We start from the raw sequence: 26585 nt of genomic DNA on the forward strand, positions 1-26585 counted from the left end.
ATTTGCCTGGAATACGAAAAGGAATCTCTTCTCTCTCTGTTTATCATATGACTCAATCAAAAATAGACCATAAAAAAGTAGGGTCATGAACACTGGGAAAATGGGTATCCTCTTAGCTTCTTCCCAATTCAGACGTATTTTATGTTTTCCCTTTATCAATTTTTAGGGATGCTATGAATCCTATATAAACTCAGAAAATCTGACTTCAGGAAAAGGAAGTTAATATCATCAGCACCATAGCAATATTTCTGTGACTCATCAGAAGCTTTAGACACTCACAACTTTCCTTTTCCTGATCACCCAAAGAGAAACATTGTGTTGATGTGCTGAATTGACTCTTAGTGATAAAGCATGGATTCTGCACAAGCAAACCCATGTTGTGCTCAATCACTGAGACTGATTCATAGCTATTTCTTAAAGGACGGCAGTTGCAGAGTTGTATCCCAACCTTCAAGAGAAAACTTTCATATCTACTATATTAACTAGGAAGAGGATATTCATTATCCTCCACTGTAATTCCCCATCAACTCAATATAAATCATTCAGGACAAAAAGCTTAGAGTCTTAGCACTCCCGAGCCCCCATTCTCCATGTCCCATCATTCTGAAGGATGTGTCCTTGTGCTAGTATTTTGTTTTTCCTATCACTTGCTCCAGTTTCTTACTGCTGCTGTGTTTAATTTTTGCCATTCATCTACTCTTTATAAAACTTGCAATATCTGGACTGAAAGAAGAAATCCCGGACCACAGAACAAGCTTCCTCAGGAATTACTTCATTCCAGGATCAAGTGTTTTTCCTCATGCTCTCTTCTCCCAGAGACACAGAGTAATTAAGTTTGGATTCGAGACTAATGACAGAAGACACCCTAACAAAAACTTTTTGGGGAAAGGATAAGCAGAGTGCTGCAAGTCATTCTGCCTACTGCTGATTTCAGATACTGATGTGATACCTGCAGAGTGAGAGCCTATAAAAAATCACCAGGAAGGCATCTGTTTTGGATGAGCTTCAAAAAGGAGCTTCTTCATCACTGACAAAATTTAAGTGGCTTGCAAAAATTGGATAATATTATACCAAAAATCTTGTAGTATCTAGCCTACCTTTGGTCTATTTTACATTACAAAAAATCTGTTTCTACTGGAAAATTAGAAACTCTCACCTTGTTGTCCTTTGGGTCCTGGAAGTCCTGGGAATCCTTTGAGACCAACTGGTCCTACAGGTCCAGGTAAGCCAGGATCTCCTTTAATAAGCTGAAAAGGACCTGGTGGGCCTGGTGGGCCTTGTAAACCTGTGGAAATCAACCAAGAAAATCAGCACATATTTAGTATTGCACAATAAAAAAAGGCAAAAAAAGTTACCTTGTATTGCCATTTATACAAATGTCAGAGACTGGAGCCTCTTATAGATAGTCACAAGATATCAACACAACCAAGATTTCACACATGAATGAAACTGCAAAGCTTCCCAAATGGAAGCCTATCTATGCTGATATCTCCAGCCAAGCACACTTCTCATGGACTGAAATAGCTGTCCAGACCTTAGGCTCCATGGAGCTGTCTTGGCAAGTTTGCAAACAGCCCCAAGCTGAGTGGTGCAGTCAATATGCCAGAAGGAAGGGATGCCATCCAGAGGCACCCTGACATGTGAGACAAGTGAGCCAATGGGAACCTCATGAAGTTCAACAAGTGCAAGGCCTCACACAGGGGCCAGAGCAATCCACAGTATCAGTACAGACTGGGGGATGAATGGATTGAAAGCAGCCCTGCAGAGAAGGACTTGGGAAACACAAGTAGATGAAAATGGGATGAATCAGCAACACCTTTTGCAGCTCAGAAAGGCAATACAGGGCTACAGGACAAGATATGTGTCCAGTAATGCTCCCCCTTTGCTCTGTTCTCATATGAGCCCACCTACAATATTATATGCAGCTCTGGGTTCCCTGTACAAGGAGGGCATGTACCTGTTAGAGCAGGTCCAGAGCAGGGCCATGAAAATGATCAGAGGGGTGGAAGAAATCTTCTGTGAAGACAGGCTGACAGAGTTGGGTTTGTTCAGCCTGGAGAAGGCCCAGGGAAGACCTTACTGTGGCCTTTCAATATATAAGAAAGACTGAGAGAGATTTTTTACCAGGGTCTGGAGTGACAGGACAAGGGGCAACAGTGTGAAAGAGAGAAGTGTTTACAGGAAGAGTGTAAATTTTCGTTGAACTTAAGGAGGACAATTTTTTACTGTGAGGGTGGTGAGGCACTGGAAAAGAGGTTTCCCAGAGAAGCTACAGAAGTTCCATCCCTGGAAGTGTTCAAGGCCAGGTTGGATAGGGCTCTAAGCAACCTGGTCTAGTGAAAGATGTCCCTGCTCATGGCAGGCAGGTTGAAACTAGATGATTTTTAACATCCCTTCAAATCCAAACCATTCTATGATTCTAACCTGACTATTCAGATAATGATTCATGATACCTAGTTTCATATTCAATTCATATTCATGAGTTTTTACACAGAACAAAAAAGTGATAGAGTTCTAGCTACAAATAACAACAAATTAATCAAAAATAGCCAGTTTACCAAAACATCTGGGGAAAAAAAGCACAAGTCTTCATCATACCTTTAGATCCAGGAAGACCTTGATCACCTCGCTCACCCTTAAGGCCTGGGAAGCCAGGAGTTCCTTTTGGACCTGAAGTCAAAGGAAATATTTGCATGAAAATTCAGTAATTTCTTAATTTGGAAGAATATGTGTGGAATAATCATGTTTGACCCCAGGATCCTGAAAAGTACGTGACTTTATTTGCTCAAGTACTGTTTAATTGTTTGCAGGAACACGATACAAACACCACCACTAAGTCACAAAAGAAATGATGACTGAAAATAAGTTTCTCTTATTTTTTCTGTTACTTCTCCTCAAAGTTCTCTTAGTTTAATAATATCATTCCCTAGATTAAAAGCATTACATTTATTCTATTAATAACTGTATTTTTTATACACCTGGTGTTTTCACGTACATGATGGTGACACTAGCAGGAATATATTCAACAAGAGAGAGCTCACTTCCTCACATACAGGTATAACATTTGCCTCTTCAATTCTCAAGAAAATCTTGAAGATTCTTGACTGGTAGCACCTAACAATCGACTTTACATCCATCTTTTAATGGAAGTGCACATTTAATATTTGCAATGCAAGAACTGGCAAGAAACAAATCTTAAGAAAAATCTCAATGCTTTTGTATGTTTTTTTGATGCAGCTTTCAGTGTCCTGTTCATGTAATTATTATAATAGAGTCAACATTCTTTGGGCATTTCTTTTGAGAGAGAAAGGATATGAAAGAGACATTTCTGCATACTTTTCAGAAGTATGTTAAGTTTCCTCCTCACCTGGAACACCTGGAACTCCTGGAGGTCCGAGATCACCCTTTGGACCAACATCTCCTGGCAAACCAGGACTACCCTGTATAAAAGAAAATGTGAAATATAGTTATCCTACACTATTATGATATGACTCTCAAATAGGCTGTGTATTACTGGAAACCTATGAAAAAATATAATATGAGAAAGCCATTAAATTTAAGAAATGGACATTCTCTCCTTTGATTAGCTGAGAAGCTTCTCCTATAGGAACAGGAGTGACACTTTGCTCTTTCTAAATTATTTCTTGCCTCACAAATATACCAGATCAGAATGAGGTCCTACTAGCACTGCAGCCAGTAAAAAGGTTCTCAACCATAGACCATATTATTATGAAAAACATCTGTAAGCACAAATCTCAGCAGATACTAATTTCAGTGCAGTCCCAGCAGGAGGTTGCTAGTTAGATAATTAAATGGGGTAATTCCAGCAGACTTGAAAACTTCTACATTCACACTTGGGATGAAATTAAATATGCTCAACAATTTATAATTCTCTGAAGATTTTTACTTTTCAACAGGGCTAAAACACTCAAGGACTTAAAACACTTCAAACATAATGGGAACTCCTCCTTCTGCCTTCACCATTCTAAACTGTAGCCCTGAAATTAATGGTAACAAGTTCACTGTAGCCTCACTTCAAGGAAAAGCAAGACCTTTTTCAAAAGACACTGTAAATAGTCATTCAAATGGCTGCCAATTTCCTTTCCTTCTTTTGTCTGTTGCAGATCATCTGCAAAAAGCTTGTAAGTATAGAGTTTCTCCCTGGCTGATTTAGTAAGACAGCAATAGTTCACTGTATAATAAAACATGGAACACAGTGGGAGGAAAGAAATAAAATCCCTTTGCTAAGTAACCTACCAACCAGAAGCTGGAGATGTGAATTGAACACCCAGTGAAAAATAATACCAGCAGAAGAAGTCATCTTATCATATTTGCAGAGCAATAGAATAAGCACATAGGAGTGATTTTTCATTCAGTGCAAGTTAGATGTTTATATTAAGGTGAGAAGAAACAACAAATGTCTAATTCTTTTCACTGATTATAAAGGGAGAAGAGATGACTAGTTAAAAAATGGATGCCCACAGTTAAACTTCTAAAGACTCCAAAGTTAAACAAAAGAAGTGCCACTCTCAAGAGTGCCAAGGAAGGCATGAATGAAGTAGATTCCCTGGTTTCCTTCAGTCACACAGTCACAGCATAGAGGATTGTTTAAAGAAATGGCCATCTCTTTGTATCATAATATGTGAACTTCTGAAGCCCAAAACAGGAGGGCTAACTTTCATTCAGAAAGCATTTATTAGTCAATCACATTAAAAGAGGTCGGTTTTAAATATATATATATATATATATATTTTAGGTTATAATTATAAAAAAGATTTATAAGTGTAGTTTATTGGAAGCTTTTCATCAAAATACATTTCCCATAACAGTATGCATTTCCTAAACTTTCTTTTCCTCATCAGATATAGCTTGACAAACAACTTTTTTGGATCTGTTCCAAACAGAACAAAACTATTTCAGGAAAATGTTTCTTCTCCCATTTCAACACTAAAATGAACAGGAAAAAAAAACTATGAGATTTGTATTTCACAGTCCGATCTCTGCATTTGCTTTCTTTGGATACAATTTTTGGACAGGTTGTGTCACTCATGCAGCAACAAAATCTCCATTCTGATATAGGTAACTATGTACCTGGAGACCTGTATGAGCAATTGAGCCATAATCAGGGCAGGAGCCTGTCACACTGGGAACACTGGAAACTCATCTTAGTATGTATCACCAAAGGAAGCTTAATATTTAATATCACTCTCACTGCAGCCTTTCACACTGAGTTAACAACACACTACTATGAATTATGGCTCAAGGATAGTGAAACATTTTTTCTGATTGAAGGCATGGAATCAAAACCCTTAGGCATTTCCCATTCTTTGTCAGCAAACAGTCTCAGACTAGTATATCAACCAGTAAAAAGCTTTACAATTTCCTGGGGTATAGAAATTCAGCTCTCTGCAAAAGTAGTGCAAATTATTAAACTAGGGAAAATATACTGGAGTGTTATGTTGGAATTTGCTACCTTCAAAGCTAGTATGGTATGGTACAGTATGGTATCAAATATAAAAAGGTCTGAACATGGAAGCAAATCCTTAGAGTCTCTGTGAAGTGACTCCTGGATGCAAAAAAGATGCACTAGATTATTGCATTATCAAGAAGAAAGTGGACTTTTAAAGTCCTGCATTTCATATCAGGACCTTATTCCTGAGTCTTTCTTCCTTTTGTACATTAGGCATTTTCTCATCCTTTTTCCATAAATATTATTTTTATTGTTATTATTGTCCTTTTTTTAATAGAATCATTAAGATTGGAAAATACCTCTAAGATTATCAAATCCAACCACTAACCCAGCACCACCATGTTCACCACTAAACCAAACATCTCAAAATGTAATACATCCACACATTTTTTTGAACACTTCAAGGGACAGTGACTCCATCACTTCCCTGGGCACCTCATTCTAATGCCTGACCCACCTTTTCAAGTGAAGGAATTTTTCATAATATCCAATCTAAAGCTCCCCTGGCATAACCTGAGACCATTACTTCTTGTCCTGTCATTTGTTACTTGGGATAAGAGACTGACCCCCATCTGGCTACAACTTCCTCTCAGGGAGTTGTAGAGAGTGGTAAGCTCCCCTCTGATAAGGTCCCCTCTGATAAGGTCCCCTCTGAGCCTCCTTCTACTCTGAGCTAAAGATCTCCATTCCCAATGTAGCAGGAAAGAAGGAATGAAAAGTTAAAAAATAAAGCATATTTTTCAGTGTGGAAAAAGAGATCATACACTCTGAGAGAAAGAATATAAAAGACCAACTATTCTGGGTGACTGTCCTATTCTACTTCATTCTTGCTAGTATAGGGAATAGTATAGAAAAGTGACTATTTTAGGCCAGGGAAAATGAATAATATATGACAAAATGTATTAATAGTATTGCCTGTTTGTAGTTCTAAATCAGCAGCAATATTTCATCACTGACAGTACTGAAACTGCACTTTATTTGAGAGCCCTCATAACAAAAGCAAACAGTTCAGGTATTTTCAGAAGGCAATTTATCATGAAATATGCAACCTTTAAAATTAACTACTAATGCATTTACCAGATTTATGGATGTGCTTCAGCCATCCCGCACTGTTAAAACACTGTAAATTATATTTTGGGTGTTGCATGTTACCACTCACTATCTATAAATTTCTAATAAGTTCATTAGCTCACTGGGGCTGCCTTTCCAAGGAGAGCACTGAAATGCTTTCAAACTGACTTTACATCATCAGCAGTGAGTGCAAAGGCACTTTGAACATAAAATATCATTGTTTTGAACAAGAAACTGTATGATTAATATATCCATTAATTACAAGAACCAGCTTTCAGCAAATCTGCAGTGTACTGAAAGTAACTTACTGGCAGTCCTTGGAAACCCGGATCACCTTTCATTCCTGGACCCCCAGGAGTCCCTGGCCAGCCATTGCTCCCTTGCTCTCCTTTGGCCCCTTTCAGACCTGGAGGTCCTGGTGGCCCTGTTGGACCTGGTAAACCTAAAAAACAGAAGAAAAGAGTATTTAGTAGCAAAATTGGCTTACAGAAGTATCTGATGGAGGACAAACAGGGTCTGCAGATGGAGAGAACCAAAAAATTGTTGCAACATTTCAAGAAAATAAGTAGGAGAATCTGTTGCAGGGTTGCAGGAAGACTCCTCATCCAATCATCTCTCAGCCTGTAGCTGATTGAAAACAGAGGCAGTTTTCCACATGTGCAGATCAAGCAGATAGTCCATCCTCAGGCATCAACATGCTGAAGATATTTTGTAGCTCTGCTCCACTCTCCTCCCTAGCCTCTAGCACAGGCCACTGCCATGGAAAGGCCAAGCTGGGTCCTTTTAAAATCCATTAACCTCAGCACATAGGAACATACAGCCCCGGATGCCTCAAAACAGTAAACGAAGTCCATAGAGAAACATGGAAATGGGAGGTAACATTCTCAACACCAGGAAGATTTCTGGACAAAGCTAACTGCTTGAGGACATAAAGCCAGCCTGTTCTAGGACACACTGCCAAAACTGCCCATGAACAAAGGCTTTTCTCTGACCTGGGAGAAGAGGAGACAAACAAACATATGCAATACTGACTGTATTATTAATTAATTCATTAGGTGAGCCTCGATGAACAGCAATACTTTAATACTAAAGATAAAGAATTACCTGGAAGACCAGGTTGGCCTTGGGGTCCTCTGTCTCCTTTAGGGCCTTCAATTGCACTTCCTGGTAGCCCAGGAAGACCTTGGCTCCCTTTAGGGCCTGGTGGACCTGCATATCCTGGCTCCCCTTTCAGGCCTGGGATGCCTGGACTTCCTGGGGATCCTGGAAAACCCACTTCACCTTTTGCACCTAAGATTTGAAACAACCACAGAACATGATCAGAGAGAAGATCACAATCACTGAAACCTTCTGTCATATTGTCCACTCATAGAAAGCTTTATTCTTTTTGAAAACACTGACCTTAACTTTATACATTTCCATAAAAATTCAAAACTTCAGGAAAATTGTATGAGTCTTCACATTATGATATAAAATATGAGGAAAGTAGTTTGACTGACATACCTTTTCTTATCTAAACTCATCACTGGGCTATTTTTAGTCACTCTTAAAATAGATTAATATTCAGCATCCCTCTATCACTCCTTACACAAAGATTATAAAGCCCCCAAACCCTTAGTCCACAGCAATTATTATTGTTGTAGTCAAGTAATGGATGTTGCGCTTGAATAAGCACAAAAGGTCTTGCTCCTGGAGAAAAATGGAATACTTTTATACTAAGATCTAGATTTAGACCTGTTGTACTTACTTTCAGGCTTGTAAAAATAGTTAACAATTGCAATTCAATCTAGTTTTAGATTGCGCAAAAGAATATAGAGCAACTGCTATAAGTACAATAATAAAAACCCCCCAAATGTATAGAGAACACTATCCCTGGGTCTCTGCTTGAGCAGAACAAGGTTTTTAAATCCTGGACTTATTTCTTTGGAGCTACCAAAGAAATACCTTTAGAACACAAATTATTTAAGTACAATCTATATTTACTCTAAACCCAGATATTTTTAAATGAGCTGAGCTGACAAAATGAGAGATGGGGAAGGTGAGAGAAGCGTTCTCATAATCTAGTGCTCTACATGCCTACCAAGCTATGATTAGAACATTTGCTAAATTTATTAAGTTCTCTAACATTAGGGCTTTCACAGTAGTTAACAAGTGTTAATTAGTCTAAGATGGTAAATAAAATATATTCTGAAATTCTGGTTTATCACTTTGGATGTTCCAGACAAGTTTCCTGTATTAATAGAATGAATGAGTGAGGTAGGGCATTGATATTTCAAGTTGTGTAAGTTCTTCAAAATCTGCTGTGTCATGTTAATTTCATGGACGGACTAGTTGAATTGTTTGTGTTTTCCACAATGGAAAGTTGTGGATGATTAAAACTGAAAATTCCCCCATTATACACAATTTCCTTTATCAACAGTAGTTTGACATTTCTTCACTACTGCATCTATTGCAGCCTAGTGTCTAGGATATGCTTATTTCATTAACTGGAGCATGGTGCATTACAGACACCTTGAACAAGCATCAAATCAAGCCAATCAAACCATAGCACAGTGTCGTGACACACTTTTCAAAGAACATAAGGGGACTTGAATTGTCATAGACATGTGGTTGTATCCAAGCTATTAAGTCCTGAGCCCAGGTAATAAAAATTTTCAGTGGGATCTCAGCAGGACTCTGCTATCTTTTGCACTTCTGCACCATGCTCCTGTGCATAGCATAGGCATGCTCTGTTGAGATATAGTAAATAACTAATTTAGCAATCAATACATCTAGGCTGCAAAATAGGTTCAGGCAAAAAAATTACTACAGTATCCTGGCCATAGAACCACTATCTATAGCTGTCTGGTGCACAGAACCTCACTAAATTTTGATTCTTGCAAAATTAGTAGGAAAACAGAAATACTTGGAGTCAAAAGCACAGCACACAAATACAGGAGTTATTTATATTACCTCATCACACCACAGCTTGCAGAGAATTCCACACTACGAATAATTACCTATTTTAGGGTATATCTAACTCCAAGATGTTGCCACTGTAACAGAAATCAGTATTTGAACCTCTCAGAGCTTCTGCCTGCTCTGAGAAGGCATAGGATGTAAAATAAAGAAGAATAAAGTAATGTCTGCATTACAGAATCACGGTTATAGTATGTTGGGAAGGAAGTTTAGAATTGTTTAAATAAGTGTTTTACCTTTGTCTCCCTTTGCACCAGGAAATCCTGGAAGTCCTCTACCTGGAAGACCTGAAGCAGAGAGACAGCAAAAAATAAGAAGTTGGGAAAGTACTTACATTTAACCTGTAATGAATAAAACTCTATTATGCAAATACAAACTCCAAATAAATAGCTTATGCAGAAGTTCTTCAGGGCAGAGGCTGTGTTTGTTATGTACTGGTATTGTATTGAGCACAATGGGTCCTGTATGACTGAAAACCCTACCCAAAGAAAAGGCAAGGCTGCTCCACTATTTCACAGCTAAGTTTCAGGCTGAAATTAATGCCAAAACACAATTCTTTAAAGCATTACCAGCCTTTGTGAAAGAAATTCTTTCAAAATTACATTGATTAAACACAGTTGCTCATCTAAATTATCACACTGCAATGCTGGATGATCGTAAGACACCAATACTGAATTTATTTTCTAAGGTTTCATCCAAAGGACTCAAAACCAGTACACATCTCTACCAGCTACTCTTCTGCAGGCTGTGTCTGTGGATTTTCATACCACAGGAACTGAAGATGACAGTCACAGTACCTTGTTCACCCTTTGCACCAGCTGCACCTGGAATCCCATCATAACCTGGTTCACCCTTCTGACCAATGGCACCAGCAGGACCCGGAACACCAGGTTCACCTGAAAAATCATTGACATTTTCATTTGAACTGTGACTTTTTTTTTTCCCTCTCAAGAGAAACTTAACTTTTTATTTTGCTCCCACAGATATTGCATGATGACTTCAGTGTGACTTTTCACTGATTTTACTTCTGAATTAAATCAGTCTGAGACAGGGCTCAAATATTAAAGATTTTGACACAGCTAATTATTATGAATCTCAGTGAGTTTAGAATGCAGGACCTCTAGCAAAGACTTGTGAACAGCACAGTCCATTGTCCAGTAAGATGATGTGTCCTGAAGCCAAAAAACTGAGAACAGCAGACTCCAAGATCAAAAATGCTCACAACAGCAATGGATTTACTCTCTTCCATACTCTATTTCCTTTCTAACAGCAGTGAAATGATGATAATGTGGTGATTCAGGTTTGGACATAAAGATCAACTGAATTGTTTTTAAATTAACTCAGAAACAACAGAAGTAGTGGCTGTAACAACAACTGGTCTTGTGGAAGGTGGTAAAATCTATTCCTCTAACAGTGCAAAAGAAATATGAGCCCCCACTACACTGACTCATATTTACCTAGGAAATATGTCAATATTGTTAAGCAATGTCTTTTCTTGCTTACGAAATTAACAAATGCACTGTGAAATATCTGGGCCAAAATTAATGTAGAATGCAAAAGATTTTGTTTTAGCCACTGCCTGGAGATGAACAATATTTTAAGTGTCCTTTCATTTGGTTTATATTTCTTTTTTACCTGGTTCTCCTTTTAAACCTGGAATCCCACTTAAGCCAGGAAGTCCTTTTTCACCCTTTTCTCCATGGCGGCCAGGGCTTCCTAAAGAAAGGAAGAAAAATGTGTTTCCATATGGAATATTTGATAAAATTTTTATTTTCATTTTTCTGTTTTGTAAAAGCATAAACACTTGCCTGGAAATCCTGCCATGCCAGGGGATCCTTTGGGACCTGGGGCACCCGGCATTCCAGGAATTCCTGCACTACCCTTTTCACCCTTATCTCCAGATAAACCTGGACTACCCGTTCTTCCTGGTTCTCCCTAGAAGAAGCAGCACACATAAAATCCACACATGAATTCAGAAACAGTTTTTTCTGTATGCAGTGGTAGATGTCACCTCTCTTATCCATTTGAATTTAAAGAATTCCATTGTTTTCCCACTCCTACACAATGTAATTTAGGATTAAATTTGGTGTAAAATTCCACTATCAGAGTTTTTCAAGTAATCGAGCAATTGCCTAATACTTACATATGAAAATGAGCAGTCTTCTATGCATTTTTAGGATGGTTATATGTCTTTTCAAAATTAGCCTTTTAACTTATTACACTTCATCATCTTAAAAAAAGTCTTTTTTTGAGTTCTCAGTAAATTTGCTACCAGATTAGCAGGTATTATTTTTACCATTTTTACTTATAAATTCATTAAAACTGTCATTGTACAGCTAGGAAAAGGAATATGAAACAAATGAGAATACTATTACATACTATTAGAGATTAAATTAAACTTTACAGACAGTATTAACACAGTTCACTTTTCAGTAGTATCTGAGCACTGTATAGTATTTTTGTAAAAATACAGTAACACTATTTTAGTGTGATTATTTTCCCTGTTTGTAAAATGCCCTTTTCACATTATTGATTTAGTATTTTTTTCAGTTCTCCCCTTCCCTACATTTCTAGGACTGTGAATGAGCCTATTTTGAGCAGAGATAATAAAAAAGAACATTGGGGATACTGGTTCCATCAAACAGAACGCATCTAAACCTGCACATATGCACACCTTTCAAGTTTTTCATATGGCAGTTAAATTAGCATAATAGAAAATATAACAAAACAGCTTAAAGGCCAACAGCATCTTTTCAAGTGCTTAGTAGAGATAACCAAATCCTTAGGAGTATAAATACCTTCTCACCAGGAGCCCCTGGAAAGCCAATTCCAGGAAAACCTGGCGCTCCTTTGTCTCCTTTTTCGCCTTTTTGCCCAGGGAACCCTGGTGTGCCCGGTGCACCTGGTACTCCAGGAAGACCCTTTTCTCCAGGTGTTCCTAGTAAAGGGAAGGGAAAAATGGGTACATCAGAACCAGTGGTACCTTAGCAGTGTTGACAGTGATGTTTCAGTGTTGCTTCAGCTATTCAGAGCTATGAAAGGAAGTAAATTATATTTTGAGATTCACTCTCTAAATGGGACTTTTTACGGGATGATCAACTCTACTCATAGAAGACAGCCATAATCTTGGATTCAGAGCAAACAAAGATCTTGCTAAAAATATGAACTGAATAAAACTTTATTTTTATTTGATTAATTTCTAATAGTACCACAAAGTGACTCTTCTGCAGCATGTTTTCTGTCCTCTTTTATAATTTCAGACTTTCATGTTTGATTTTCTAAATATGCTAGACATAAGGCTGTCCCAATGGAGACAAAGTTTCCATGTTGAGTTATAGGTTTTTTTCCATTTTATTCTTTGCTAATCCTTTCCACAACAACTTTATTCCCAGACCTCGACAGTTCGTAATTGACAGTCAGTACACAGCAGCTCACCAAACCTTTCAGAAGGGGGAAAATACACCATGCAGCTCACAGACTATCAGAGACAGACAAACAGGCACCACTCAAAAAACTGCCTGCCTGAAACAAATACAGAAAACCTAAACATCCAGCTAAAGGATTTGTGTGTAGAAACTTAGGAAACCATTATTTGTATACCACAATAGGATTGAAAAGCAATGTCCCAAAAGCCTAACATTCAGTCACTGCAAACAGTGCAATTGTTTAGTAGATCTACATCAACAATTATTGCATACAGGTTTCTCATAATGCTCTATATTAATTGAGGAAAAAAATAAGAAGAAACTCCTAGCAATCAGTACCTGGCAGACCCATTTCACCAACCGATCCTTTTTGTCCTGGAACTCCTGGATCCCCTGGGTATCCTGGGGGGCCCTGATCACCTTTTGGTCCTATGGACAACAGAGAAATCAAGAATCCCATCATTAACAAGGTTTAAAATACCTGACAAACAGTCTGTGTGCTGTTAGCTTCAGAAATACCTGGTTGTCCTGGAGTACCGGGTTCACCATCTCTCCCTGGAATTCCTGGTTCTCCATAATCCCCACGTAGCCCTTTTTCTCCTGTTGCTCCATGGTCCCCTGGACACCAAAACAAAGAACACAGTGAGATCATATTACAATTTAATGTAATTACATATAATAATCCTTCTCGTTAATTTTTGATCACTGATGCTTCTCTCTGCTGAACAAGGAAATGGCTGAGTAAAACACAACTTTCCAATCATTAAACCAGTACTGAGAAAAGGCTGAAAACTATTGTAATTTTATGGGTGTCTGTGCAAATTACAAAGCAAGTTACATCTATAAAAGAAATTGGAATGAATGTGTGTTTGAGTTAGTTTAATGAGTTATTTGAAAAGTGGCCGACAAGTGTTAACAGAAATTATTGATTTGACTGCTCAGTTCTCTAAAAAGGCACACATGAACAAAGTAAACAGCCAGAAATTTGTTGTTTCCCCTGCTCCATTTAATGTTAAAGCACCTTCAGGAGGCTTGATCTCTTACTTTCTAGTGTGCCTCTTCTCCAACTTTATGTCCATGCCTTTTGGTCATAAACAATTCTGTTAGTATTGCATAGAGCTGCAGGACAACAGGTTACTGAGGTCATGGAATGTTTTTAAGTAAGCAGCTTATTAAAACAGTAAGTATTAAAAACATTTCAAGATGTCCAAACCCACATTTTTTCATTAAGCATCACTGATAATATGCCATAAAAATTCTGTGTGTTCTCTTCACAGTTTGTATTTTGGAAGCTTCTAAAAGCATTACTGTGATACTCATGCCTAGAGGAATGAAGGCAGCCAAAATATCAGCAAAGTTACAGAGTATAATTAAATTATTTTTCTCTGCTGGTACTAAGTGTATTTTGGTTGGAAAGGATGAGAAAACAGCAGAAATTTGCAGGTTGGAATCTGTTTGGAACCTACTCTTCCAGGCTGTGTGAGCCAGGCCAATCTGTAGCCTGCATGTGGTCAGGAAAAGGTAGAGTATAGAAGTTTGCAAGCATGCGCTGTTAGTGCTGGACAGATTAGTAAATTAGAAACCAAAGAAATTAACCATTTGAATTTCTCAGCAAAGGTTTGTTTATTTGCATATAACAAGTGTGCCTAATTTAGATTTCTAGAAACAAAATAATCACCCTACATATCAGTAGTAGATAAGGAAATAGTGAAAACAACCTAGGTGGTTTTAAGACTTTACATACCACTGTACACATCAAGATCAGAAGCAAATGAGAAAAAAATAATCTAGATGAAGTCTTTATAGGCTGTGAGCTTTACTAAAAGTAGTCTCAGAAGCTGCATCTCAGCTGAAGGGCAGATGTACTCACTCCTCTCTTGCTGACGCCCTCCCCTGCAGTCCCTGGCTGCCCAAGCTGCAAGGCACTACTTACCCACATGCCCAGGTTTCTCTGAGACCCAACCAGAACACGTGAGCCCAGATCTCCTTCTGACAATTAGCCAGGACATGGAGATAAGAGGCAGCTAAGACTGGGATACTCTCCTGTTTCCACAGTTCAAATACAACATAGTATAGTTATTAGAGATTCACTGTCAAACTGGAAAAGAGTCTGCCCTGGAATACACTGATGAAATGTACAGATGACACTCAAAAGGAAAGGCTCCAAAAGAGGACAGGATTAGACTACAGAAGGATTTTGAAGAGTTGAAGTGAAGCTTGAAAATCATCACAGTGAAAATCAAAAAGCATAGTGCACCACGTGTGTGATATAAGAAGTCAAAAACACGCATACAAAATTTAAAATTATTACACAGGCAGCAGTCCTGAACTAAGGGACTAAGAACTGTAGCTAATCACAAACTCAGCCAGCTATTGTTTCAACAAAGGGAGATTTAATTCTAGCCAGGCCTGTGTTTAAGTACTTTGCTTGTTTCAGCAATGTGCATTCTAAAAATGATGCAGCCAAACTGGGGAGAAATCAAAAAGTGTAAAAAGAACGATAATTGTTTCAGAAAACATGATATACTACTCTAAAGCCTGAAGGACTTGGTTGAGAGAAATTAAAGACCACAAGATCTCAGTAGCTCCCATCTAAGCTCTACATTTCTATTTTAAGCAAATAAGTTACCATTTATTAAAAACTCTTATTTTAAAGTAAAAAGTAATTTATAGTAAGAAAAATAGTAAAAATATGCAAAATATACACAATTTTTTCTTTGAAAATAAATACAGGAGAGAAAATTATTTCAAATAACTAATTTATCAATCATCAGTAAAACTAAAAATCCAAGAAGAATATATTCTCTAAAAAAGCTAACAAATCTATAACCATGAAGTTTCTAAACAGAAAACTGATTGCCTTTTTCCTGTGTACTTCCAGGAATTTATAAACTGATATAAGTTGATCTGTTGGTATCAGTGACATAAAGGCATTTCTTTCCTGAATTTTCTTCAGGTCACAAGAAACATATGTAAAAAAAGACTGCTCACTTTTTTTCTTACACTATCAGTTGATCTTCATGGCCACAAGTACATGTTTTACATTAAAGCTTTTCCCTTCTGGAAAGCTCTAGTTTTACTTTTAAAATTTCTTTTATTTTCAGAGAGCCTTGTGATTAAAGAGGTAAAATCAATTATAAAAGGACAAATTGAACTTCTTCTATTCAAACAAAACCCCTCTGCTCTGTGATTAATCTTTTTTTCAATAGAGTTGAAAAACACCAGAAAAATATCTATATTTGCTGTGTGAATCTCTTTAATTTTATTTTAAAAACTGTTGCCTAAAACTAATGCAAAACTGAATTCAAAGTACTGCTGCTTTGTAGCATATGAGTGTTAATTCCACTTATTCACAGTTAGAGAATAAAGTTACCTTTTTCTCCTTGATCTCCCTTCTGGCCTTTGAGGCTAACCATATCCATGTTGTCTATTGTTCCAGGTTTTCCTGGGAGACCAGCTTCACCTTTATCTCCCTTAACACCAGGATCACCCTGTGGTCCAATCACACCTTTGAAACCTTGGCTACCTACAAAGAGACAGCACTGAATGTTATAGGGGCATTTAAATATTTGCAAGGATATTTAGTAGAAAACAACAAATTAAATTAGCTATTTATTCAGATTTTGAACACCAAATACCATGTTCTGGAACAGCTCCTATGAATGTTTTTTATACTTTACAATAGCCCTGTCAGAAAGTTGACATATTTTTCCCACTTCCCAGCCATTAGTTTTAAACTCCTGAAACAATAAGGACAGGGGTTTGGCAGTAATACAGAGCATTATCTGAGGCTCTTAATTAAGACCTTCCTGCTGGCTTTTAATAATTTCAAATAGTGTATTTTTCTTGGAGCAATACCTATGGCAGCCCCACACCTAGTAAACCCTTATGTACTTGAAAAATTGATCAAAAATCGTATTTTGGTGCCCAAATTCATGACTGCTCCGAGGATGTGGCCTTTTATACTATTTCTAACTTAGAGGAAAGTCTCTTGACAGAAACGGTTCCTTAGGCCAAGTATACTGCTTACCTTTGGTTATTTCCCAACTTCTGTTCGGGAAAAGGTGTGGGGTTTGCAGTTTTTATTTTGAGAAAATCTCTCTCTTACCTTTTTCACCAGGAAACCCTCGATCTCCAACTGGTCCAGGAGTTCCTGGCAGTCCAGGAGTTCCCATAACTCCCATTTCTCCTTTGGGTCCTGAAGCCAAAGAAGAAGAGTTAATAACAAAAATAAAGCAAGCAGTGCAAAGAAGTACATGAAACAGAACTATTTACTGTCTATCATATTAGGAATTTCACTACTTAAGGAAAAATGGGACAAAGATGATTAAACTAAAACAGTCCAATAGAGAAAACAATAAAAACAGTATTATGAAGACCAGAAGAAAACAGTTTGTAATGGGTTTTTGACAAATTCTTAAGACTTCCTATTACAGCAAACAATGTTGTCATTAACAAAGGCATTACTAAAACCATACTCTGTCACTAAAACTGTGCAGAATAATCCCCTTTCATTACTAGAAGAGGAAGGCTAGCTCCTTCAACCTGCTGGATTTGGTCCATGAAAGGACTTCAGCAGCAGCAGTGCAGTTACACGTGCACAGAGCTGCTTCACTGATATCAGTCCATGCATTTTCCCAAGCTTGGGCTCTTTGATCAATCAATTCCTCACTGAGTGAGAGGGTGTGCTGCAACAACTTAATAAAATAAGCTGTCAAAGATGCTGATTTCTGAGGGACAAGGTGTTTACCTGTTGATCCTTTCAGTCCAACAGCCCCCTGTGGACCTGGCAGGCCAGGTAACCCCACAGAGCCTGGGACTCCTGGCTGGCCCGGGCTACCTTTATCCCCTTTAGGTCCTGGCATATCTAGACCTGGGACACCAGGGAAGCCCCTTTCTCCTTTTACTCCAGGAAATCCTAGGAAAAAGAGAAGATACTGGATTAGTTCTTAACAAAAAACAAGGAAAACCATTAATAAGTGTATCTGACCACATCCACCTGTGATTCACAAATTAAATGGCATGGGGGATGAAGACTCAAAGGCAGACAGCAGAACCAGTCCTCATTTCCTAAGAGAGGCTTTGAACCTATATTTATTACCTATCAATAACCCAAGGAGACTAATCCAAATGCCAGCAATCCTCTCAGGAAGCCTCACCCTGCACTATGTCCCCCCCATCTACCCCTATCAACTTCACACTGCAAAAAGTTCTCAAGAAACCCTTTTACCTGTGTTATCCACTTATGTCAAAATTCTGCTCTTAAGCAGCATCATGGGAGTATTCTCTGCTCACCTGGTGGTCCCTGTGGTCCTGGCTGCCCAGCAGGTCCTGGCAATCCTGGAGGGCCCACCCCTGGTGCACCTGGAGGGCCTTGCAAGCCTTGGAGACCTGGGAGACCAGGGTCACCTGCAGGGAGACAGGAGGAACATAGACCAAGCATTCTCTGATGCTGTTTGACATCTTCCTTGCTGAAGATGCCAGACAAGGTGCTTTAGAAGCATATGGCTAAGGAGACCTCATTCAGCCACCAACACCTCCAAGCCTGGCCTTGGAAGAAGGGCTGCTCTTTGCTACTAGCATTTGCTACTGGTGGGTGGTAGGAAAAAACGAGAGGGGAACGGGGCAATTCCACAAGATATCAGTAGGATATTTCAGTAATGAATAGACTTCTCGCTGCATCTCCAGGAGAGTGACTTTAAAAAGAAATAACAAATACAGAACTGTATTTTTCCAGTGACATTACCTCTGAATCCCTGTTGTCCAGGTATGCCTGGAAAGCCCTGTTCGCCACGTAAACCAGGCAGTCCTGGACTTCCCTTTTCTCCAGGGATGCCAGCCGGGCCAGGGGGGCCTGGCAATCCCTTAGGGCCAGGTAGACCTACACCAGGTTCACCCTAGCCAAAGAAACACAATTAACAAATTACACATCAAAACCAAGAAATCATTTATTAAATGTATTTAAATCATCAGTATAGAGCTAATGTACAGACCTCTGTACATGACTTCAGGGGAGAGCTGTAAGTTCCTTAAAAGTGTTAATGCCAAGCATTTATCCATCTATTCTGTCCCCTTGTGTGCACAGTGGCAAACACAAAATGAAAGGCAGTTTGGCCAACTTTTAAAGTTTTTCCTTGCACATGTTCCTATCCCCTATATGGGGAGTCACAGATAACAGTATCAGCAGCTGACATCTACCTTTTGGCCTTGTAAACCCGGAACTCCAGGCAAACCATCCAGTCCAGGGGTTCCTGGGGTTCCTGGCAGACCAGGTGAACCAGGCTGACCTTGGAAACCTATAAGACAAAGCAAAACAAAACAATAGTCACATCATTACCCTCTCTACCTGTAAGTCTGCTGTTTCTTTAAGCCTCTAAACTGAACTATTCACAGAGACCTGTTAACAAAGATCTGGGTAGTCAAACTTCTATGTGTGCCAGTAAGCAAATGTCCCAACAAAAATTCAAGCACTGACATTTGCACAGCAGTTGGCTTCTGATGAAAAACAACCACCCAGAAGAAATAAATGCTGAGTGTCTCTTCTTAAATAAATAGCCTTGTGGGTTCATCTTTCATTTCCCTTGTAAGAAACATCCTGCAAAACTGGGTTCCCAAAATCTTCTTCAGAACAGGCAATCTAATGTGTGGGGACATCAGTCTGAGGGATGCACAACAAAGCCCACCTGTGAATCAACACCTTTGGTGCAGTGTATGTCTTGTAACACATTCTACATGTCCTGCTGAGGGTTTCATACAGAAGGCTTCTATGCCAGAGCTAGCCCATGAACTGCACCTTGGGAATGCAAGAAGGAATACCTACAACACTCTGCAAATCCCTTAAAGATAGCACTCAGTCAACATCAACAGACACACAACAAATTCAGACAAAGCAGGCAGAGATCCAGATTTTAGGCTAAGACCCCAGAATGTCACTGGGCAGAGCTGAGTTCATGGAAGGGACCTTTAAAGAAATATATTTAATGTGTCATTTCTTTCATCTGGCATCAAAGTGCATACAGCAATTCTTTTACAGATACAATGGGCCTTTTCTGTTCAGCTCCCAATGCACTCTCAGAGGAACCAGACATGGTTACAGAGAAAAATATGCCCTTTCTCCTTATTAAATTTCTGACCCTCCCAGTTCATTCGTGTGTGCAATCATAAGAAATAATAACAAAGACACAAAAGAATTTTGGTGATTGAGGTGGCTGCTGCAAGTTCAGTCATCTAGTTCTAAATGAGCAGCAGTACTGTGAAATACATCTTCAAAAAATCCAAAACACTTAGACTCCCTCTAAGATACTTGCATATGCTGATAATGGCCATGGAGGGAAGACTACACTTCTGTTGAGTAAGCTGGAATTGTAACCAAACTACTCTCAGCTGTCTGGGACCCAGCAGAGCTGTAAGCTCTGGCCCACAGCTGTTACAGTTACGTCAGCATATCACCTGGACCAACTACATGCAGTGTTTTTCATCTCTCAGAAGGGTCATCTCTCAGCAACTTCAGCTGCTGCAATGTAAGATGCTGTATTGTATCACTTTCCATTCTGGCAGTACTGTGACATTGTCTGTGGGTGCACCACTGCACCACACAAAGTGTGCAGCTGAACTCTATTGACAGAATGCTCACTGTGCTGCTGGCTGACTTTTTTGCAAGGGAGTTTCCTCAGCTGCACCTCCCAAACCCCATGCAGCTATGGCTGGATGACAGTGCAGGCCCAGGCCTCCACCCACACTCCAGTTACACCAGCTCTGTTAGATGGATAGCTTTATCTTACCTTTGGGACCTGGAGGTCCAGGGAACCCTATACCTGGCTGCCCAACAGCACCTTTTTCTCCTGGTAGGCCAGGTCTACCCGGAAGCCCAGGATTCCCTTTGTCACCTTTGCAAATAAAAGCAAGGCAAATGTTAGCACAAAGGTTAACTTCTGGGGAACAGAACCACACTGATAATCAAAGATTAACAGACTGCTGTACCTTGGGGTCCAGGGAAACCAGGTGGCCCAGGAAGGCCATCTGCCCCAGGAGGTCCAGGGAGAGATATAGTTCGTCCTGCTTCGCCCTTTGCTCCTGTAAATGTAAAGTTGTGTTAGAGTACAGGAACTGATGAAATAAAACAAGGGACTGCTACCCTGACAACACTATCAGTTCATCCATACCATTAAAAGTGACTTGTTATGAAGTTTTTTTGGTAGAAGCTTCATAAAAAACTAGGATGAACCTAAACCATTCCATTTCACCTAGCAAATTCTTCAAGAAAACTGCCTGCTAAAATTTGCAATTATACTGGTGAAAGTGAGCACTGATTCAAATGAGGAAGTCATTTTATTTCAGGCTTAAATTCTGATGATCCTTTAGGCTGTACCATTTAAAGAGCACAATTTAATTTTTTTAAAATTTTTTTAAACACATTATAGCATTACCTGGAAGTCCTGGTAAACCTGGGGTTCCAGCAAAGCCTCTGTCTCCTTTTTCACCAGGTAATCCTGCAGCACCTATCCCAGGAGGACCAGGAAAACCTCTTTCACCACGCACTCCAGGGAATCCAGGTTGGCCAGGGGGACCACGTTCTCCTTTCAAGCCAGCTGTACCCTAATTTTTGGAAAGTATAAGTGTACTCCTTGCCTGGCTGGCAAGACAGAACACATCATCCTCTCTGAATATTTTGCAACTGGGATTTAGCACAGGAATCTGTAATGCTGAAGAAAGTGGATTTTTTTCTACTGAGTTCAATGGAAACAGAACAAGGTTGCATGTGGAACAGCACAGGGAGATCACATCTAGCAATGCAGCTAACTGTTACATGCAGGCCATGTTTCCAGTAGTGGATCTGGGAGCAGAGATGAGCTTCACATTCAGCTCCATATTCACATCAGCTGAACTCTGTCAGTGCCAGATTTCAAAGCATTCGTTTCCACAAGAAGAGAAATATGCTAGAGCAGAATTGAATCTTGTCTTCACAATTTCTACTTGGATAACTGCATTTGTTCAATCATCTCCAAATACTAGCTAAATCATTCACACTAGTTCTCACTATCAAGCTGTGAGAAAGGCAGAAAGGGATAAAACTACTGTCCATGTTTGAACCTTTTCTCTATAGTCCTGAAAGTAACAAGCCATGCTGAATGCATTTGAGTCAGATTACTTATTTGCGCGGCATGTAAAAAAAGGTCTGAAAAACCTAGCTCTGAAATAGTCAGTTGTTGAAGAACTGTCTTCCTCACTACTTCCAGTGAAAATGGAATCGTCTTCTGAGGAAGAATGCACTACTCATGGTAAGGAATAGATGTGGAAAAATAAATGAGGCCAATAAACATAAAGCATGTATAGGGCACAAAAGCATGTGAATTCTGATCTGGAAGACAGAATGTATAGCACAGGAAGTAAACATAAATAAACACACAGTAGGACAATATGTAAACATAAAGAAACAAACATACCGGTGTTCCTTTTGGACCCTGGGGACCTGGAAATCCATCTTTTCCTGGTCTTCCTTCTCTTCCAGGAGTGCCTGGTTGTCCTGGGAAACCAGGATCTCCCTTTTCGCCTTTCAGGATAGAATCGTAAGTAAAATCTCCAGGTTCTCCTTTTGGCCCAGGGCTGCCCATAAGTCCTGGAGTGCCGGGGGGACCCTGAAATTTCATAAATTCAGATGTCATCAGCTGCCCTACAAACCCTTCAACTATAAAAGAAAGCAAACTTCCAAAAACTGAATTGCAAATCCAAATTAAGGGAACCACCAAGTCATTGACTGAGGAGGTCAAATGAGAATATTTTCCAAGACACAGCAGTCTTGGAAGCAGAAAGATTCTCCCTTGTGTAGTTTATAAATAACATTCAGAGGATGTGAATACATGTGTTCAATCATTATTAATATTCATCATTATTAATATTCATAGACTTTGAACAGCTGACGCAGTCAGTTGGTAATATCAGAATATAATGCATGTGCTCAGAAAATAGTTTTGCAACTTCCTCTGGAAAGAAATTACCTACCTAATGATATGTCTACAGGATTTCCAGAATTTACATTTTCCCCTACATATTTTCTACGACTTGAATGAACTTTTCTTATGGGAACAGTCTCTATAATTTCTAGTAACTCAGAGCTATCATTAGGATAGTAAAACACAAACTTCATGGGCAATGTCCACTATGTACAGCTCATGTGTGCCCTCTACTTCAGCCTGAACCAGAACATGGTCAATGGTAATCTTTTCATTAGCATTGGAGTGTTCTGAATTAGACTGATGTTTTGGCATGGCTGTCAGCAATGTCAGCTTGCAAGGCTGGCCACAATGTAGTTTTTCCAAGTTAAATTATATGCTGGATCACCACCTGGCTGAACTTTGTGGAGCAAAACAAGCTTAAAAGCATTCAGAACAGCAGCCAATCCTTGTCTGATTAAAGACATGAATAGCACTTACGAGGCAATAAAAGTAAAATATAAAGGTGTGGCAAAACATGTGCCAAGAACAAATGACAGACAACAAAAAAGCTTAAATATATTAGAATATTTTTCATTTTTTCCCCACAGTTTCTTTCATGGATCCCATTGATATTATAGTACATTCAGCCACTGGGTAATACAATTTATTGTGGTGGCAATAGATAAGGAATTCATCTTAGTCAACTTTCATTGTCTGAATTCAGGCAACAAGGCTTTATTTATACTTCAGGGAGAGAAACAGATTCCTTAGTAATAAATTCATACAGTTGTTTTTTTGGTTTTTTTACTTCTGAAGGTACCTCTCTCTCACCAGTGGTGATAGAGGGAGCTCATGTAACTCCAGTGTGTGATAAAGCCAGTGCACAGGAATGTCACTGGGAAGTTATGTTGCCAGAAAGGATCAGCTGTAAGGAAACAGGCAGCTTTGGGGAGAAGAGGTCTGGGAAGACTCAGTCTACTCACAGTAGGAATGGTGTCAAAACCCACATTATGCTACAGGAACATGTGTGCTAAGGTAGGTTTTTACAGCAAACCTCAGTGTCCATAAGGGCACTTAAATGGACTCTGACAAGGTCAGATGTAGCTGTGGTAGTACACTGCTCATCTAGGAGTCATTTGTGTTACATTTTAGACAAGTATTACACTTACAGCTGTTCTGCTTTCTGGCCTTAGTGAGAGTCATGTTGTGCTGCCTCAACATAATTTACAAGTAATCTTATTAGGATGCTACCCACTTTCACAGCTTTGCTTTATTTCTTCAAAAGTATTTAACTTTCCTGTTTACTAATTGTGTTTTACAGAACATACTGCAGACACTTCCCAAAATCTTCATTAACAACCTGGATGCAGGACTTGAAGGAATACTAAGTAAATTTGCAAGTGACAATAAACTGGGAGGAGCTGTCAGCTCCCTTGGGGGCAGAAAGACCCTGCAGAGAGAAACAAATCAGAGAGAAGGGCAATCACCAGCACAAGGGCCAAGAGTCAGATTCTGCAGGTGGGATGGGGCAATCCTTGAGCGTGTGGATAGACCAAAGAGTGAGAGGCTGCAGAGCAGTGCTGTGGAAAGGGACCTGGGAGTCCTGGCCAGTGGCAAGTTCAAATGAGTCAGCAGCGCCCTGGCAGCCAGGAGGGCCAGCCCTGTCCTGGGGGCATCAGAGACAGCGTGGCCAGCTGGGTAAGGGAGGGTAATGTCCTGCTCTGCTCTGAGCTGGAGCAGCCTTGAATACTGTTTTTGGTGCCACAATATAAAAATAACATGAAACTATTGGGGAGCATCCAGAGGAAGGCCATGAGAATGGTGAAGAATCTGCAGGGGAAGCCTTTATGAGGAACGGCTGGTGTCACTTGATTTGTTCAGCCTGGAGAAGAGGAGACTGAGGGGAGCTCAGCTCATATCCATCTACAACTTCTGCATGAGGGGACGAGGAGGGGCAGGCACTGATCTCTCCTCTCTTGTCAACAGTGACAGGAATTGAGGAAACACCATGAAGCTGAGTCAGAGGAAGTTTAGGCTGGATATCAGGAAAAGATTTTACATCCAGAGGGTGGTTGAGCAGTGGAACAGGCTCCCCAGGGAAGTGGTCACAAACAACAGCCTGATGGAGCTCAAGAAGCATTTGGACAACTCTCTCAGGCACACAGTGTGATGTTTGGGATGTTCTTCACAGGATCAGGAGTTGGACTCAATGATCCAGATAAGCCCCTCCCAATTCATCATTTTCTCTTATTCTATTATTCAAAATTCAGCAAAACTGCCAGTGTGCTGCATGCTAACATTAGATTGCTTAAACTACACTAGATGGCACTGTCTCTCTCTCAATATGTTTGTACTCACCAGCAAAACGTTATTGGAACAATTTAGAAGGTCAGGGAATACCTGCATCCTGAGAAATCCTAATCTTTACTCAGCTCCGCTGCTTGGCTTGCTCGGGCAGAAGGTCATGTGTCCCACCAAGCTCTTATGATGGATAAATTCAGAAGCATAACCAATATCTAACAGCTCTTTTTTAGCTCTGACAGTTCAAACCCACTTCTTCTTATATTATTAGGCATAATTAACCCTAATTTTATCATATCAGTGCACTGTTTTGGTGGGGGGGGGGTTTGTTTGTTTTTAAACAGAACTGTTACACAACCACACTGATACACTGACCATCACATGTGTTTTGATCACATGCCTAGCAGGACATGTAGTATTCAGCAAGGCATTACTTACAGGCACCCCTGGAAGGCCATCAAGTCCAGGTAAGCCTCTGTCACCCTTGAAACCTGCTTGTCCTGGAAAACCTTTTCAGAGAGACAAAAATATGGCTTAAATTATTACACAAAATATAATATACTGCACAAAATATATTACACACAAGTAGCTCATTGTATGGGAATTCTTTGTGATCCCTTGTAAAGTGTCTCATTCCATTCCCAGGTACACCAATATCATGCTGCTAAAGCCAGTGAAGCTGTCTTGATTCATGCACTTGTGTTGCATGCCTGCATTCATAAACTTGGAAGTTGATGAATCATTTGAGTTAGGAATGAATTTACCAATTCATGTAACCAATGCAGAACTGAAACTAACTAAACCACATTCATTTTTCTGAACAGCACCAGAAGAAACATTAAGTATAGTACAATTTTTGGCATGTGGCACTTCTCTTATATGGTAGCAAAAAATAATTGTATCTTTGGGCCACAGAATTTAGTGCTGCAATTGGAAACAAATCTATGGGTCACTGTCAAGCCTAGGCAAATGGTTCCCACATTATTTCTCACTGTGAAATTATTTAAGCCACAATTTGCAAAGACCCTTCATTGTGGCCAGCTTCTGCTTCCCTGGTAATTCTAGTTGATTGTATTTGAAATTTGGAATCAGGCCAAAAATAGGAATATGCCACTCTCCTTTCATTAGTCCTTTCATTAGTTTCACAAACAATTTGATTAGTGGGACAAAATGTAATTAATTTTCTTATGCATGCTGCATTTTTTAGAATTTAGCCTACAATTTAGCTCATTCTTGGGTGATTAAGGAGTTTTACCTGCTGGACCTGGCGGCCCTTGAGGTCCTGGAAGTCCAGGAGGTCCTACTTGATCACACAAGGTACAGGCTTCACCTTTGTCACCTGAAAAAAGAAAACAACAAAGAACATGAATAACAGCAAAAAGATTCAAGACAACAGCAAGCAGGTGGATTCAGGGCAAATGTCAATTT

The 26585-nt window shown here is 39.5% G+C and overlaps 1 protein-coding gene across 1 annotated transcript in view; it reads right to left on the reverse strand.

Moving 5' to 3' along the window:
- Positions 1-26585, reverse strand: part of COL4A1 (collagen type IV alpha 1 chain) — a 120467-nt gene that overhangs the window by 10125 nt on the left and 83757 nt on the right. The window contains exons 23-46 of the mRNA XM_039714221.1: positions 26413-26496; positions 25596-25666; positions 22368-22559; positions 21351-21519; positions 20905-20997; positions 20706-20810; positions 19123-19220; positions 18671-18821; positions 18220-18333; positions 17675-17842; positions 17033-17122; positions 16298-16450; positions 13444-13542; positions 13264-13353; positions 12298-12437; positions 11308-11434; positions 11135-11215; positions 10297-10395; positions 9736-9786; positions 7646-7831; positions 6850-6983; positions 3368-3440; positions 2599-2670; positions 1157-1285 (exon numbers count right to left, since the gene is read on the reverse strand). Of these exons, the coding sequence (XP_039570155.1) occupies positions 1157-1285; positions 2599-2670; positions 3368-3440; positions 6850-6983; positions 7646-7831; positions 9736-9786; positions 10297-10395; positions 11135-11215; positions 11308-11434; positions 12298-12437; positions 13264-13353; positions 13444-13542; positions 16298-16450; positions 17033-17122; positions 17675-17842; positions 18220-18333; positions 18671-18821; positions 19123-19220; positions 20706-20810; positions 20905-20997; positions 21351-21519; positions 22368-22559; positions 25596-25666; positions 26413-26496 (2769 nt within the window). The remainder of the gene's footprint in view (positions 1-1156; positions 1286-2598; positions 2671-3367; positions 3441-6849; positions 6984-7645; positions 7832-9735; positions 9787-10296; positions 10396-11134; positions 11216-11307; positions 11435-12297; positions 12438-13263; positions 13354-13443; positions 13543-16297; positions 16451-17032; positions 17123-17674; positions 17843-18219; positions 18334-18670; positions 18822-19122; positions 19221-20705; positions 20811-20904; positions 20998-21350; positions 21520-22367; positions 22560-25595; positions 25667-26412; positions 26497-26585) is intronic.

The sequence above is a fragment of the Passer montanus genome, unplaced genomic scaffold, assembly GCF_014805655.1.
Source record: "Passer montanus isolate IOZ18808 unplaced genomic scaffold, ASM1480565v1 scaffold3, whole genome shotgun sequence".
Lineage (NCBI taxonomy): Eukaryota > Metazoa > Chordata > Aves > Passeriformes > Passeridae > Passer > Passer montanus.